Source organism: Hevea brasiliensis, chromosome 14 (assembly GCF_030052815.1).
Source record: "Hevea brasiliensis isolate MT/VB/25A 57/8 chromosome 14, ASM3005281v1, whole genome shotgun sequence".
Lineage (NCBI taxonomy): Eukaryota > Viridiplantae > Streptophyta > Magnoliopsida > Malpighiales > Euphorbiaceae > Hevea > Hevea brasiliensis.
This window is the reverse complement of record NC_079506.1, coordinates 17,044,895-17,060,066: the sequence shown is the minus strand read 5'-3', so window position 1 is coordinate 17,060,066 and position 15,172 is coordinate 17,044,895. Positions and strand designations below refer to the sequence as shown.

Sequence of the window (15,172 nt, the reverse complement as noted above, 5' to 3'; positions counted from 1 at the left end):
TGTAAATAAGTAAAATAATAATTAATCATACACTTTATCCATGTACTTTTATCTAGTATTTAAGATTTTTTATACAATAATTAAGAAAATAATTAAATCATATAAAATAAAATATTTTGTAATTTAACTAAAATTCTCTTTATTTTGTCTAATTAAGAAGGGAAGGAAAGAGGTTAAGATGGATTTAAAAAAAAATGCAAATAATTAGAAGTTAATATCACTCATAGTCCATCAACTTATGACCACTAAAATTTCTGTAATTTACTGTTATAAGTTTCTAATTAATTTATAGCTAAATTTTATTTATTATCTCTTAATCTAAATAGTCATTGTAATTATCCTTCAATTTTATAATTAGTTTAGAATTTTAAATTTTTCATTTATTTTTAATTTATTTAAAATAAAATCATACTTTTAGAAATAGTTTAATATTTTTATAAGTATTTAATTATTTAATTTATCATATAAAAATATTATTTTTACATATATTATTTTTTATTTGATTTTAAATTAATATCTAAAAGATTTATCCAATTTATTTTAATTCTTTTGGTTTATTTTAATATAAGAAAAAAATTACAAACATTTAATTATTTTACTTTATTTTGAAAATATTAAAACTTAATTAAGTATGAATGATTTAATTTTTTCTATATAGATTGATGTTGTATATAGTTTTTTTTCTTTATTTTTTAAATTAATAAAACAATATATGCAATCTTAATTATTATTCAATACATTTCGTATTAAAATTATTTATATATTAAATTATAATTTAAATATTTTTATGAGATAAATTAAAATTAAAAGAGATGTATGATATATTTTTTGAAATTATGAATGATAAGTAAAATTTGGTGGTAAGTTAAATTGAAAAATGTAATAATGGGTCACATAGATTTTAATGATATTCAAATTAAAATTTATATATTTTTATATTTTTATAATATAAATTAAAGTGAAAAGTGATTACTAATATAGCTAATTAAATTAAAAGATAATAAGTAAAATTAGTTTAATAATTATTGTGTCTAGTGAATTTAAAGATAAAATTAAAAAATAATATTTATAAATTTTTAAAAATAATCGATAATTATGAATAAAATAATTTTTGAAAAAGGAATCCTTTTTTCAATTCGATCAAACAAAACAAACAATCAGCAGACAGAAAAATAGAAAAAACAAACACTCCTGGTAGAAATGGCGAGAAACGAAAGAGCAGGTGGAGAGGCCATGCCTCCGTCATCGTCCAGCTCGAGATTAAGAGCAGGGATAGACCCCTTTTTGGTTGTGTGTAGATGCTTCAGCTTCGTCACGACTCTTACTGCCATTCTCTGCATTGCCGTCAACGTTCTCTCCGCCATCCGGTCCGCCAGGGAAGGATTCGATGTACTTTTTCTTCTTATACACATTACAATTTCTCAGTTATATGAGATTTTGATTTGTGAATTGATCGTTTATTGTAAATATTAGATGGGATTTTTCGGCGTTACGCGGTGGTGATTGCGTTTTTTGCGGTGGTTGCCGACACGGAGTGGGGATCTATCACTAAGTTTTGGAAGGTTTTCTCTTCCCCCTTAGAAATGTTTTCTTATGAATACCTAAAATTATTTTACCTGTCATCATCTCTAAACCCCTTAGTCCAAGAAAACGCAAAGTCAGCGATAAACTTGTGGTTTTGCAGATGATAGGGAAACTTTCATTGTTGTTTTTAATATTTACGGACTTGTAAGGTCGTTCAGCTTCAATAAATATATTACCAAAAAAAAAGAAATTTAAGACTCTTATTTATGTAGTATTATTTATTTTCCAAAATGGAAAAATATCATTTCTTTTATAGAGCAGCCTAATGAGCAATGGGAAGAAGCAAACACCACTGTTGTTAACCCATCATAATGAGTAATGGGATGATTATAAAACTTTTTTGCAAGTTATGTTTTTCTAGAGCAGCTCACTGGTAACAACTCAGATTCACTGAATTAGTATTCTATTTATCAGACCATGTATGTTTGGAAAAAGAAAAATCCTCCTGCACGCGAGTTAAACTATTTTCTTTCCATATATGTATATATATTTTTTGCATGGTACATATGTACAGAGTTTGTTGTCACTTAAAACAAATTTCTTGAGCAGAAGAGAACCAGAAGCTAGTGCGAACTCTTATTCTATTTTAGAATTCCTGTATTGGGTTTCAGCTATTCATAGTTGCTCATTATTATTGAGCCAAAACTAATGAAAGAGAAATTGAAAAAAATGAGCAGTACTTGGACATTAAACTGGAAAATGTTCCTTCCTACTGCATTTATATTGATACAAACAGTAGGCTGTAGGCACAATTCAGGTCTAGCCTACATGAAGGTTTAGTTGCTTGAAAATTGAAATCAATTGAAGAATTTTTTTTTTTTTTTTTTGCATGCATTGTTTGAGTTGATAGGCTTGATTCTACATTTTGCAGGTGTTGGAATATTGGGCTGGCAGGAGCATGCTGCAGATCTTGTATGTTTTAGGAAGAACTTCCTTTTATTTATTTTTTTCTTAATTTTGGACATACAAACAAGTACATTCTCAAAGAGACAATGGAGAGTGAGAGAGATTTGTGAACAATTTTACTCTGTTCAGGGTTGCAGTCATGACAAGAGCTCTCCCTGACTATTCAGCAAGCCAGAAGGATCTTATTCTTCTACAAAATATACCAAGCTATTTGCTGCTTGCTTGTGGTGTGGTCTATGTTGTTTCGGCAAGGTGACAAAATATAATTATTTCCCTGCATTTAACTTGACTCTTTTGGAGTTTGAAGAAATTTCCAACTCAAATATATGATTGATGAATTTCTTTTGTTTCTTAAGAACTTTTTTTGTTTCCTAAGAAAAAGGAAAATAATAATTATTGCAATTTTAATTTTCAGGGAATTCTATATATTGGCCTTCTCAAACGAGCACGCTAACTATTAACATGGAAAGAAATGATATGTTTTAAATTTGTGATGGAGTTCATTAAGGTTCTTGTTCATGATTCACTTCCAAGCTTGAATATGCATATTGTTATTGTTTTATGCAATTATGCTCCAGGAAATATGAGTTCATAGATCTCTATAAGTGGCTCATTTGCTGCGCTTTTCTTCTGCAAATACAGAAATAGTCCTCACCTACTATCCTAGAATAGTGGAAGGTAGGCCAACATGATGAGATGAATGATATGATTTTACTTTGTTTCTTTAAGATTTTTTTTTTTTTTTTATGCAATCCCTTAAATGAGGACCACATGTTTTACTGATTTACAAAATTATAAGTAAAAAATTTGTTCTCTGTGAAGCTCATGCATGCCTTAAGCAGAGATTGTAAATCACAAAGGTGAATGTTGAAAGGTTCTCATGAATAATCAATATAAACATTATGGTGATTATGGCAATCAGTAACTGAGGTCAGTGTTAATCTATTTCTCCATTTTACTGATTAAGGTTACAGCATTTGGGGTTTTAATTTAATGTTACAAGCCATATTTCAAAACTGTAGACCTGATAATTGTACACTGTGAATTTGCTTGCCCAATAGGTAGCACAAACGTATGCAACTGGTTTTAATAGACTTTTTTCCTTAAAAAAAAATTAATTATTTATGGATATTTGTTTGACAAAATGTCTTTTGTTACTGGGATTCCGTGTATTAACTAACATGGATTAAAAGCACAGCAATTGAAGCGGCGGTGAGAGGAACTTGAACAATTGCTTGTGGCGGAAAGAATTTGTCGCCATTTTTGCTTACTGTTGTTCAGATAGCAGTTACAAGTGGAGTGACTTCAATGAGCCCCAGTTCTGTGAATCTCACGTTTGTATGCTTTTGTTGTCTCACTGATTGATTATGTTTTATGTTTTTGAGGCAGGAGCTTAATTATTGTAGACTTGCATAGGTCATGTGATGGGCACTTATCAATTCTTTTTATAATTGAGTTTCCAACTAGTTAGGCTTTTAGTATACATGTTTTTCATTATCAAGTGCATCGCATATTCAATAAAGGTTGCACTTCATGTTTCTTATGTGCCTATGCATCTACAAGTCGAATGCATTGCTGGGGAACTTGTCAAATTCATCTTGTAGTTATTTTTAATATATTGTGCAGCCAAGATCTCCTATATCAGTTATGGAAATTATTTTTGATGTAGACAAAACCAATCATGAAAAGAATTTGAGACTTCTTTTAAATTTTGTCAATTTGCATTTGCATACATTATTTTTGAATCTAATTGTATCTCTTCAGAAGCTGCAAACTGGTAATTGATGGCTTGTTTCTCTATGTTGGAGATAGAAAGACGATGAATTGCAGCTAATTATGGACATCAGTAATGCTTTTTCTGTATCTCCAGTAGCCTGGTGTTTGATAAAGGAAATTACGTACTCCAAGAGCTCTGCATCACATGGCAATGTAAGAGGCCCTTCGCTTGGCAATCCAAACTCTTCTTCTGCCATATTGAATACTTATCTTATAATTTAATTGTTAAGGTACTTCAAAGGGAGTAAAAATCGTTTCCGATCGGCAGTGTAAACAACAAAGTGGCCCTTCTCAGCTATTTCCAGTGTGCTGTAACTGCTCATGGCTTGTGACTGTATGATTCTTTTTAGCTTTAAAGCAGCTAGCTTCTTCCATTTTTGTGCCAAGTTGAGGAGTCTCGTGGTGCTGATCACCCTGCTACTGAAGGGAAGAATCCAGAGGGAAATTGTAAAGTAGGAAAGGTTGAAGAACTTCAGAATTCAATGTTGCAAATTTTTTATCTTTTGATGGGTAGAGGGCAAAGGAAATGACTTGAATATATATACACAAAGACCAAAGTAACATTCATGGAGGACCAAAACCATGTGATTAGTGGGTTTGTTTGGTCGGCGGGCATGTTAAGTCACTCTCATGGAGGTCCAAAACCAAGTGATTGGGGGATATGGCTTGTTTGGAAGGTGGCTTTATCGGCTTATGTTCAAAAATCAACCCATCAAGGTGTTCCATAGGATTTTCATATCATCTAATTTATGTCATTAGACCATATAAGCTCTGACAATGGACAAGAACTAAACCTCTAAAGTTCAGATGAATTTGAATCCACTTTCGGAGTGATTGGTGTAAGCTTGTAGAGTTGTGCAAGTTCGGTTTTGTAGTCAAGATATATGTGGTAAAAGAAAAGACAATGCGAATTGGACCCATTCTGTCCTAGAACAGCCAACAACACGTAAGGAAACGTTTCTAGCTACCCGTCTGTCTCTATTATTAAGTTTTCCTACTGGTCTCTTAGCTAAGTAATGGGCTAATTAGACAAAAAAAAAGCCAAACTTTTTTACTAAATATTTTATTTTTAGACCATATATTCCAACATTTAAAATTAAAACAATTGTAATCAAACTTAAAATTTTATATTAGCAAAATGCAGATTTTAGAGTATCATATTGTCATCACAACAAAATGCATATAAATTGATTTTTTTAAAAAAAATTTTAATTAATAAAATTCGTTAGTTTTCCTGAAGGCATTGGGAATGAACTATTTAATAACTCATTTTTGTCAAAATAGCAGAAAAAAAAAATACGAGGTTACAAAATCTTTTAGAATATGATAAGGGGATGGTATCTTCTCCTCGGCACTGAAATATGATCATTAGGCTTTCCAGCAGGTGTAGTCGGGCCCTGAAGGGCAAGGTTGCATGTTAAATTCCAAGCTATCATTCTCAAAAGCAGGTATGGCCTAAAGAAGTGGTGGTTCCTCCGCAGCCGGCTCTAAATGATGATTCATGGTGGGCATCTCCATGCAGTCATAACCAGCTTGATCATAAATGGGTTGAAGGTCATAGCTATAACAAGAAGGGTATGATTGGATTGGTGGAACATTATAGGCATAGTTATTATTTAATGTGGTATTGGTCAAAGTTATTCAATGGTGTTGCTGGAGGAGGAACAGAGCAAGCTGCAGGAGGAAAATAAGACCCATAACCATTCTCGTTTTGCCAGGAAATCATTAGAGAATCATCATATTCTGCAGCAGCAAGTTGTGCAAGAATATCATCATCAGCAAGTTGTGCAAAAATATCATCAGCAGCAAGTTTTGCAACCATATCATCAGCTTTTGGAAAGTCTGTTTCTGAATTTACAGTCACTTTGCCATCTTCATTGGGAAGTCTGTTTCTTTGCCATCTCTGTAAGCTTCCAGAATCCTTTACCGGCTATTCTGTTGGATCTAGACCCGTTTTTATGCTTTCTCTGCTTAATACATGTCTCACACAAAAAATACAAACTGAAACGCCATACTAAACAGTTAGCTCCTGAGGACCTTGTTTATACAAATCAACAACGTGAATCCTGTTACAAGGTAAGGGCTCATTTCTGACCTTTTTCAGTAAAAAATCAATAATCAGCTCATCGTCATGAGGAACAAATCGATACCCAACAGGCAACGAGTTGAAATATGTATCATTATCATCATCATGATGACGATTGTTACTAATGCAACTTGCACCAACTCTATTAATGTCCTTGTTCTGATTTTCCTCCATTATTCTTTCTGCAAGCACTCAGAGAAGGGTTTCGATGAAGAAGCCAGATAGTATAGTTTTCTACTTGCATGAATGTGTGTTTATTTTGGAGTATATATAAGTTGTTTAGCCTGACACATTCATGGCGAAGTGCACTGGGATTAGAATTAGGATCATGGCTTATTAGTAAATATTAGGAGTGATTTTTTTTTTTTAAAAAAGAATCTATCTAGATTCCTCAAAGGATTAGAATCCTTGGTAAATTCCAAGTAGAAAACTAGAAATACTAGTCTGGTTAGCAGCTGCAGAAGAACCGATGGATGTTCATATCATAGAGCCAAAAAAATTTATGATAAAATCTGATTTACTTAAAGTCTTCAGAAGCTAAAAAATCATATTTGATGGTTTGTTCTTTGATGTTGGAGACAGGAAGATACGGAGTAGCTGTCAGTAATGCTCTTTCTACATCTGTTGACTTGTTGTTTGATCAAAGTGATTGCATAAATATTCATAAGCTCTGCCACACATGGCAATGTGAGAAGGGCCTTGCTTCGCAATCCGAACTGATGATTTCATTGTTAAGGAATTCCAGAGGAAGCCTAACCCGTTTTCGATCTACAGAACACATAGGTTCTTCTTAGTTTTTGCTGATGTTATGCAATTGCATATTTGTTTCCAATGGTTTATAGGAATGCGATGAGCGGTTGTAAGAACCTGTTAGGAAGTTGGGTATCTTTGCTTATGTTTGAAAATAACAATGTCAAGGTCTGAATGAGCTTTTACAAAAATCTCTACCATTACAAATATCTAGTCCACCCCATTATCATTTATTTATTTTTTATTGAAATTTGTTGAGCTTTGTACACGATTCCATTACCACTCAGACAAAACTCATTGGTTGTTGTCTTTAACAATATATAAGGGGGACGATAGGATTTTCTTGGGCAAATGGTAACTCACCTTTTAATTTCAGTTTTGCATTTTAAATTGATTCCCAGATGTCCAAATGCGATTTTGAAGATTATGGAGAGATAATTGGGCATGAACCCAAAATTTGTTTTTTTTTTTTTAATGAAATAAATTAGTGTGCATGTAAAAGAACTAAAAAATTTTGGAATAAGAATTCTGATGTTTATTGCCCCAGAAATCAAAGATATGTATAAAAAATTACAGCTAACAAATAGGTTCCTAATCAAGCTAAACTACCAAAATTGCATCAGAATCATACAACAAAAGGTAAGAACAGATATGCACACAAAAATTCTTAAACAAATGCCCTATATAATTGTAAAATAAGTGACAGCTAACAGCTGCCTTTCTAATACCCCCCCTCAAGTTGGAGCATGGAGATCTCGAATGCCCAACTTGCGAAGAAGAAAGTTAAACTGATCATTTCCCAACGCCTTTGTAAAGATATCTGCAGGTTGCATTGAACTACATACATAATATGTTTGAATGTTACCATTCAATATCTCATCACGGATAAAATGACAGTCCACTTCAATATGCTTGGTACGTTCATGATAGACAGGATTAGCAGCTATATGCAGAGCTGCCTGACTATCACAATACAAATTCATAGGTTCAGTATGCGCCACACCAAGAGAATTCAATAATTCTTTCAACCATTTAAGTTCACAAGTTGTAGTACTCATAGACCGATATTCAGCTTCAGCGGATGAGCGAGACACTGTCTGTTGCTTTTTAGGCTTCCACGAGATAGGGGATTCACCCAAAAGAACAAAATAACCGGTCAAAGACCGTCTCGTCAAAGGACAGCTAGCCCAATCAGAATCACAGTAAGCAGACAATTTGAAATCACAATTGGCATGCAGTAGTACACCCTGACCTAGATTTCCTTTCAAATAATGCACAACTCTAATAGCTGCCTCCCAATGAGCTTTCTTCGGTTGTTGCATGAACTGAGCAAGAATATGCACACAATAAGACAACTCGGATCGAGTTATTATTAGATAAATAAGCCGTCCCACCAGATGCCTATACTGAGCAGGGTCATCCACATCATCACTCTCGGTAAGGGCTAGCTTGTGATTTTGTTCAAGAGGAGTTTTAGCCGGCTTGCAACCCAGTAATCCAACTTCTGAAATTACATCCAACGCATACTTACGTTGACACAAGAAAATACTATTCGAGTTTCTGGCTACTTTAATCCCTAAGAAAAATTTCAGCTTCCCCAAGTCTTTCATATGAAAGTAATGACTCAAATAGTTCTTGAATTTTTATACAGCGGAAACATCATTGCTAGAGATAATAAGGTCATCCACATAAATAAGCACATTCAATTGAACAGTCCCAGCTCAAAAAGTGAACAAAGAGTAATCTGAATATGATTGCTGAAATCTATAAGCTTTCAGAGATGCAGCCAATTTCGCAAACCAACATCTAGGTGCTTGCCGCAAACCGTATAGAGATTCTGGAGTTTACAAACCTTCCCTGGTGATTGAGAAGCAAATCCAGGCGGCATCTTCATGTAAACCTCTTCCTCCAAATCACCGTATAAGAAAGCATTTTGGACATCCATCTGATGGAGTTCCCAATTCTTTGCAGCCACAATGGCAAGAAATGTGCGCACAGTAACCATTTTTGCTGTAGGAGCAAAAGTCTCCTGATAATCTATGCCTTCAACTTGATTATTTCCCAATATCACTAACCGCGCCTTGTATCATTCAACACTTCCATCAGAATTGTATTTAATTTTGTATACCCACTTGCTTCCTATTGCTTTCCAAATGGCAGATTTTCAACTGTCCACGTACTATTATCCTCCAAAGCCTGTATTTCTTTTCTCATAGCCGCTCTCCACCGTTCATCCTTAGTTACTTTTACATAAGAGCTTGGTTCATGTCCTGTAGTAATGGCTGCCAAAAAACATCGGTGTTGTGCAGAGAATTTATCATAACCCACATAATATGCTATAGAGTAAGGTGTACCTGAGGAATCAGATTGGGAAGGTGAGCATACCGAGGGGCTTGTTTTGATGGCGTTTATCACATAATCCTTCAAACGAACACTAGGTTGCTTGGCCCTTTGTCCCCTACCTAGTTGCTCTTCAACAACTTCACCTCTATCCACTCTCTCACTGTTTTCATGGATCAATTCTTCCGTTTCAAGATTCACCTCACTGTCTCTACCCACACTTTCATCGTGCTCCTTTCCCAAGTTATTCTCTAAACCATCAACTTCATCACCCAACTCCTCAACTCCATTTTTAATGAGTTCATCACCCATTGTTTTCTCATTTGCATATGGAAATTCTGTTTCAGCGAATACCACGTCTCTTTATACAAAGTATTTTTTAGTTTCCAAATCATACAATTTCCATCCCTTCTTTTCAAATGGATACCCAACAAAAACACACCTACGACTTCTATTACCAAATTTATCTTTATCCCGATTCAGATTGTGTGCATAGCACAAGCAACCGAAAACCCGAACGTGTTTGTAAGAAGGTACTTTCCCAAAAAGCATCTCATATGGGGTTTTACCATTTAACAATATAGATGAAGTCCTATTAATCAAATACTCGGCTGCAAGTACACATTCTCCCCAAAATTCTATGGGTAAATTTGCTTGGAAACGCAAGGCTCTCGCCACATTAAGAATATGGCGATGTTTTCTTTCCACTCAGCCATTTTATTGAGGTGTTCCTATGCAGGAAGTCTGATGCAACATCCCTTGTTCATCAAAATATTCTTTCAAGCACATAAATTCACTTCCGTTATCACTTCTGATAATTTTCATATTCTTTTCAAATTGGCGTTTAACCATCACATTAAATTTCTTAAAAACACAAGCTACTTCTTATTTTCCATTCAGCAAATATATTCAAATAGCACGAGAGTAATCATCAACAATTGTTAAGAAGTAAATTGCTCCACAAGAAGTTGGGACTCTATAAGGTCCCCACAAATCACAATGTATCAATTCAAAACAATTATCAGCTTTATTGTCACTAGAAAAGAAAATCTCTCTTTTTGCTTTGCTCTAAAACAAACTTCACAAGTTTTATTAGTTTTCCTAACTATGCTACCAGCTTCTGGAATTAACTCTACCACCTTATAAGAAGGATGGCCCATTCTCTTATGCTAAAGCTCAAAAGACCCCACATCAGTTATGTTGTAAGCATGTACCGATGTCACTCCCTTGAGAAAGTACAGCCCCTCGCGTTGCTCACCCACTCCAATCAGGTTCCTCGAATTTAGGTTATGTATAGCACAAATTTTGTTAGTGAGTTGAATAACCAAATTTGAATCATTAAGTAGTTGTAATACAAAGATCAGATTGCAATTCAAATTTGGCACATAAAGGACTCATTGCAATTTCAAGTCTCCTCCAAGCAACACAGTTCCTTCTTTCACCGCTAAGGTCTTTTCTCCATTAGGTAACCCGACTGAGCATGGCACAATGTCACGCAATTCACTCAAAAATGCCAACATTCCTGTCATATGATGGGAAGCTCTTGTGTCAATAATCTAAGAAAATATCCTCTGTGTACCTATTAGCCTCTCATTGCCACCATTCTGACAAGAATTTAACATGCCCAGCAAAGCAGTGTTACACTCATTTCATATAGGCATTTTAGGGTAGTTTTGCATCCATTTTGCCCTTATATTTTAGTATATTTTATGTTTTTAGCTTTAATTTAGCTTATTTGTTAAATTTAAATACTCTATATTTGATTTTTGTAATTTTGTTGTTTTTGATAGGATTTTGTGGCAAATCGAAGATCAATGAGTGAAATAGGAAGTGAATTGAAGAAATTTAGGAATTCTTTAAGCATGGAGGAAAGTTGAAGAAATCAAGCCTTGAAAAAAAAGCAAACCAGCCGAAATTTGCTTGAGGCTTTGCTTCAGGTCATGCTTAGGGTAAAACGGCAATGCTTAAGGTGCAACACAAGCCAAGCATGAGCAGAAAAGTCCATTTTACTATAAGTCTGCCGAGATTTGCTGAGGGTCTGTTTAACCTTAAGGCATAAAGGCGCCAGAGGCTAAATTTGCTAAGAAGCTGCTTAGGGTTAAGCCGAACCCTAAGCAGAATGCCCAGAACGTGAATAGTGCTGCTGACTTGGATAATTTTACACCTCATTTCCTATCCACTCCTTGTCTTTTATTTACTTTTAGGGTAACTTTTAGGGACGATATAAATTCATCATTTCCTTATTTTTGCCACAAGAGGAAGGGAGGAAAAAACACAAAAAGAAAAGAAAATTTAATAGAAAGAGAGAGGAGGCGCCATTTTCTCTAGGAAGAGGAGCTGCTGCACGAGTTTGGAGCTCCAGAAACCAGAGACCTTGGTTCTTCCACCTGGGTTTTCCCATTTCAGTCCTTTTATCATGTTTTTCTTTATTCTTCCATCTATATTTCTTGTAAATACCATTATGAGTGAGTAATTTCCTTAGATTTCAGAGTTGGAAAATATGTTTTAGATTAATTTGTGGACTTGGATTGGGTATTTCCTTATTTTACATAAATATGAGTTTTGATTCCTTCCTTGTGTGCTTAATTTACTTGCCTAATGTTGGTACCCATTGGGTATTGTGTTAATCTTTGATTGAAGGACCGAAAGGTGAAAGTCATTGATAGTTAATCAAGGATTGGAACTTAAAATCACCTAGATTTAGAAATAAACTAGGATTTTAAGAGGAATTAATTATTGGTTACAAAACTTAATGGGTTTTAAAATAATCAAATACATACGAAAGTAGGTTTGGTTATTTTAGAATACACTTTGATTTGCTTGAAAAAGATATCAAAGGGATTTAGAATCAATTTCCTTCAAACTCTATTTTTCCCTAAAAATTGGAATGCCCAAGACAAATCCCAATTAATTTATGCATAAACCCCAACTCTGGAATCACTTTTACCATAATTAGACTTTTGCTTAAATTACCCATTGTTAATTTTAGTTTAATTGCGAGCTAGAATTAGAATTTATTTGTTTGCTCTTTACCCATTTCAATTGGATTAATCAATTTACCTTGCTCATTTACATTTACCATTTATTCATTAATCATTAGCCCAAATAATCGCTTCATTCATAGTTTAGTAATCAAACAGCAAATCCTCGTGGGAACGATACTTGATTCATCACTTTATTACTTGAGACGACCCGTATACTTGCGGATTAGTCACATCAAGTTTTTGGCGCCGTTGCCGGGGATTTGATTTTTGTTTGATATTAAACAATTGTTTGTTTGGTTAATTTGGGCATTTTATTTTATTTCTTTTTACCATTTTACTTTGAGAATTTGTTTATTTTTGTTTTTCAGGTGCTTTATTTTATGAGAAGGACAAAAAGTGAAGAAATCAATCTATTCTTTGACCCAGAAATAGAGAAGACAACAAAAGCTTTAAGAGCAGAATCTAAGAGGAGAAAAGCTGAAATTAAAGCTCAACAACAACAAGAAAGAGCACAAGAGCAAGAGCAATTACAAGAAGAAATGGCTGACAACAACAACAACAATAACAACCGCTCTGTGAAGGATCATGCCTATCCTAACATTGGAGATTTCATGCCAAGTATCACAAGACCAAGGGTAGAAGCTAATAATTTTGAACTGAAGCCTGCACTTTGTCAAATGGTACAACAAGCACAATTTGGAGGAAATCCAAGTGAAAGTCCACATGTGCATCTGGCACACTTTCTTGAGATCAGTGATATGTTGAAGATAAATGGAGTTTCTGATGATGCAATTCGACTCAGATTATTTCCTTTTTCTCTGAAGGACCGAGCTAGAGAGTGGTTACATTCTTTGCCACCGGGTTCTATCACAACATGGGATGAACTTTCTCAAGCATTTTTAGCTCAATATTTTCCACCAAGCAAGACAGCTAAGTTAAGAAATGAGCTGACTTCTTTTAAACCTAGAGATGATGAGAGCTTGTATGAAGCATGGGAGAGGTACAATAATTTGCAAAGGAGATGTCCACATCATGGGATTCCTAAGTGGATGCTTGTTCAACACTTTTACAATGGAGTTTCACCAGCTATTAGAAGTACGATTGATGCTTCTTCTGGAGGTGACCTTATGGAGAAATCTGAAGATGAAGCTTTTTCTGCTCTTGATAAAATTGCTTATAACAACTACCAATGGAGTTGTGAGAGGAATGAGATCAAGAAACCAGCTGGTATGTTTGAGCTTGATGCCATGAATATGATTAATGCTAAGTTTGATGCTTTGACAAGGAAAATGGACAAGCTAAGCATGAAAGTAGATTCTTCAGCCGGAGGTTCTAGTAATTCAGTAGAAATTAGAGCTGCAAATGTCAATTGTGCAGCAGATTTTTCTGCACTTAATCAAGATTTTTCAAGTGAGCAAGTGGATTATGTGGGGAACTACAATCAAAGACCAGGTGGTAACCCATTTTCTGCAACTTATGATCCAGCATGGAGAAACCATCCCAATTTCTCTTGGGGAGGTAGACAAGGACAGAATCAGAATTTTCAGCAACCTTCTGGGTATCAACAACATCAGAATTTTCAGCAGAATAGAGGTCCTCCTCCTGGAATTTCTAAACCTCAAAATGTACCTGCTCCACCTCTACCACAACAAGCACAACTAGACAAGACAGCTAGATTGGAATCTATGATTGAAACTCTACTTGTGAGCCATCAAAGTCAACAAGAAATGATTTCTCAATTAGCATCTAAAGTGGATCAAATGGCAACACACAATAAGATGTTAGAGAATCAAATAGCTCAACAAGCTAGCTCTTCAAGTAACAAAGCATTTGGGAAGCTTCCTAGCCAACCAGAAAATTCAAGGGAGCATTGCAAGGCTATTACATTGAGAAGTGGAAAAATATTGGAGAATGGGGATAAAAATATTGAAGAGAAAGTTGAAGAAAAGAAAAGCAGAGAAGGAGATGAACAAACTGAAGTTGAAGTTAGAATTGAAGCTGAGAAAGAAAATTCAGTGGAAGAAAAAGGAAGTAAGGAGAGGGAGAGCAAAGAAGAAGAGCCCAAATATGTTGCACCTAAAGCCTACATGCCACCTTTACCATTCCCACAAAGGTTTCAGAAAGCGAAATTGGATAAACAATTTGGGAAGTTTTTGGAGGTATTGAAGTCTTTGCATGTGACTATTCCTTTCACTGATGCCTTAGCACAAATGCCTTCTTACGCTAAATTTTTGAAGGAGATTTTATCTAACAAGAAGAAATTGGAGGAATTTGAGACTGTAGCTCTCACGGAGGAAAGCAGTGCTATTTTGCAAAATAAGCTTCCACCCAAACTGAAGGATCCTGGAAGTTTCTCCATACCATGTCACATTGGGGATATCAGTATAGATAAGGCTTTATGCGATCTTGGAGCCAGTGTTAGTCTGATGCCATTGTCTATCTATGAGAAAATGAAGATTGGAGAAATGAAGCCTACTACCATATCACTACAGTTAGCAGATAGGTCTATTAAATTTCCAATTGGGGTAGTTGAGAATGTTCCTCCAAAGTTGGGAAATTTTTCATACCAAGTGGACTTTGTGGTATTGGAGATGGAGGAGGATGTACACATTCCTATTATTCTTGGTAGACCTTTCCTTGCTCTTTTGAGCTGTGATTGATGTAAAAAATGGGAGGCTTACATTAGAAGTTGGGGAAGAGAAAGTTGAATTTAATTTGTTTCAAGCAATGAAAAAGAAAGATGATT

At 34.6% G+C, this 15,172-nt stretch overlaps 1 protein-coding gene and 1 non-coding gene across 13 annotated transcripts; one reads left to right on the top strand and one right to left on the bottom strand.

Annotated features, from left to right (window-relative positions):
• The first annotated feature begins 1,139 nt into the window (after window positions 1-1,139).
• On the top strand, window positions 1,140-6,711 carry LOC110634525 (uncharacterized). Of its 12 annotated transcripts, none has more exons than XR_009143359.1 (5): window positions 1,141-1,389; window positions 2,456-2,496; window positions 2,620-2,742; window positions 4,255-4,419; window positions 4,508-5,233. XR_009143359.1 is itself a non-coding variant. In XM_058134884.1 (4 exons), the coding sequence occupies exons 1-4, from the start codon at window positions 1,201-1,203 to the stop codon at window positions 2,942-2,944; spliced, it is 387 nt and encodes a 128-aa protein (XP_057990867.1). In that variant the 5' UTR covers window positions 1,140-1,200; the 3' UTR covers window positions 2,945-5,233. The 12 variants fall into 12 exon arrangements, 3 of the variants coding, with proteins under 3 accessions (XP_057990867.1, XP_057990865.1, XP_057990866.1); XR_009143360.1 differs by having other exon boundaries at window positions 1,143-1,389; window positions 4,303-4,419; window positions 4,497-5,233; XR_009143358.1 differs by having other exon boundaries at window positions 1,146-1,389; window positions 4,497-5,233.
• A 6,647-nt stretch (window positions 6,712-13,358) lies between these two features.
• LOC131173491 (small nucleolar RNA R71) lies at window positions 13,359-13,465 on the bottom strand. The gene has a single exon (XR_009143807.1). It is a non-coding gene; the product is annotated as a small nucleolar RNA R71 (small nucleolar RNA).
• Window positions 13,466-15,172: the final 1,707 nt, after the last annotated feature.

Excerpts from the sequence above, each read along its gene's own strand:
- LOC110634525 (XM_058134882.1), top strand. The coding sequence starts at position 1,201 with ATGGCGAGAAACGAAAGAGCAGGTGGAGAGGCCATGCCTCCGTCATCG. Across the intron at positions 1,390-2,455 it reads CCGCCAGGGAAGGATTCGAT|GTGTTGGAATATTGGGCTGG; the intron begins GTACTTTTTCTT and ends TACATTTTGCAG. Across the intron at positions 2,743-4,254 it reads GTCTATGTTGTTTCGGCAAG|AAGCTGCAAACTGGTAATTG; the intron begins GTGACAAAATAT and ends GTATCTCTTCAG.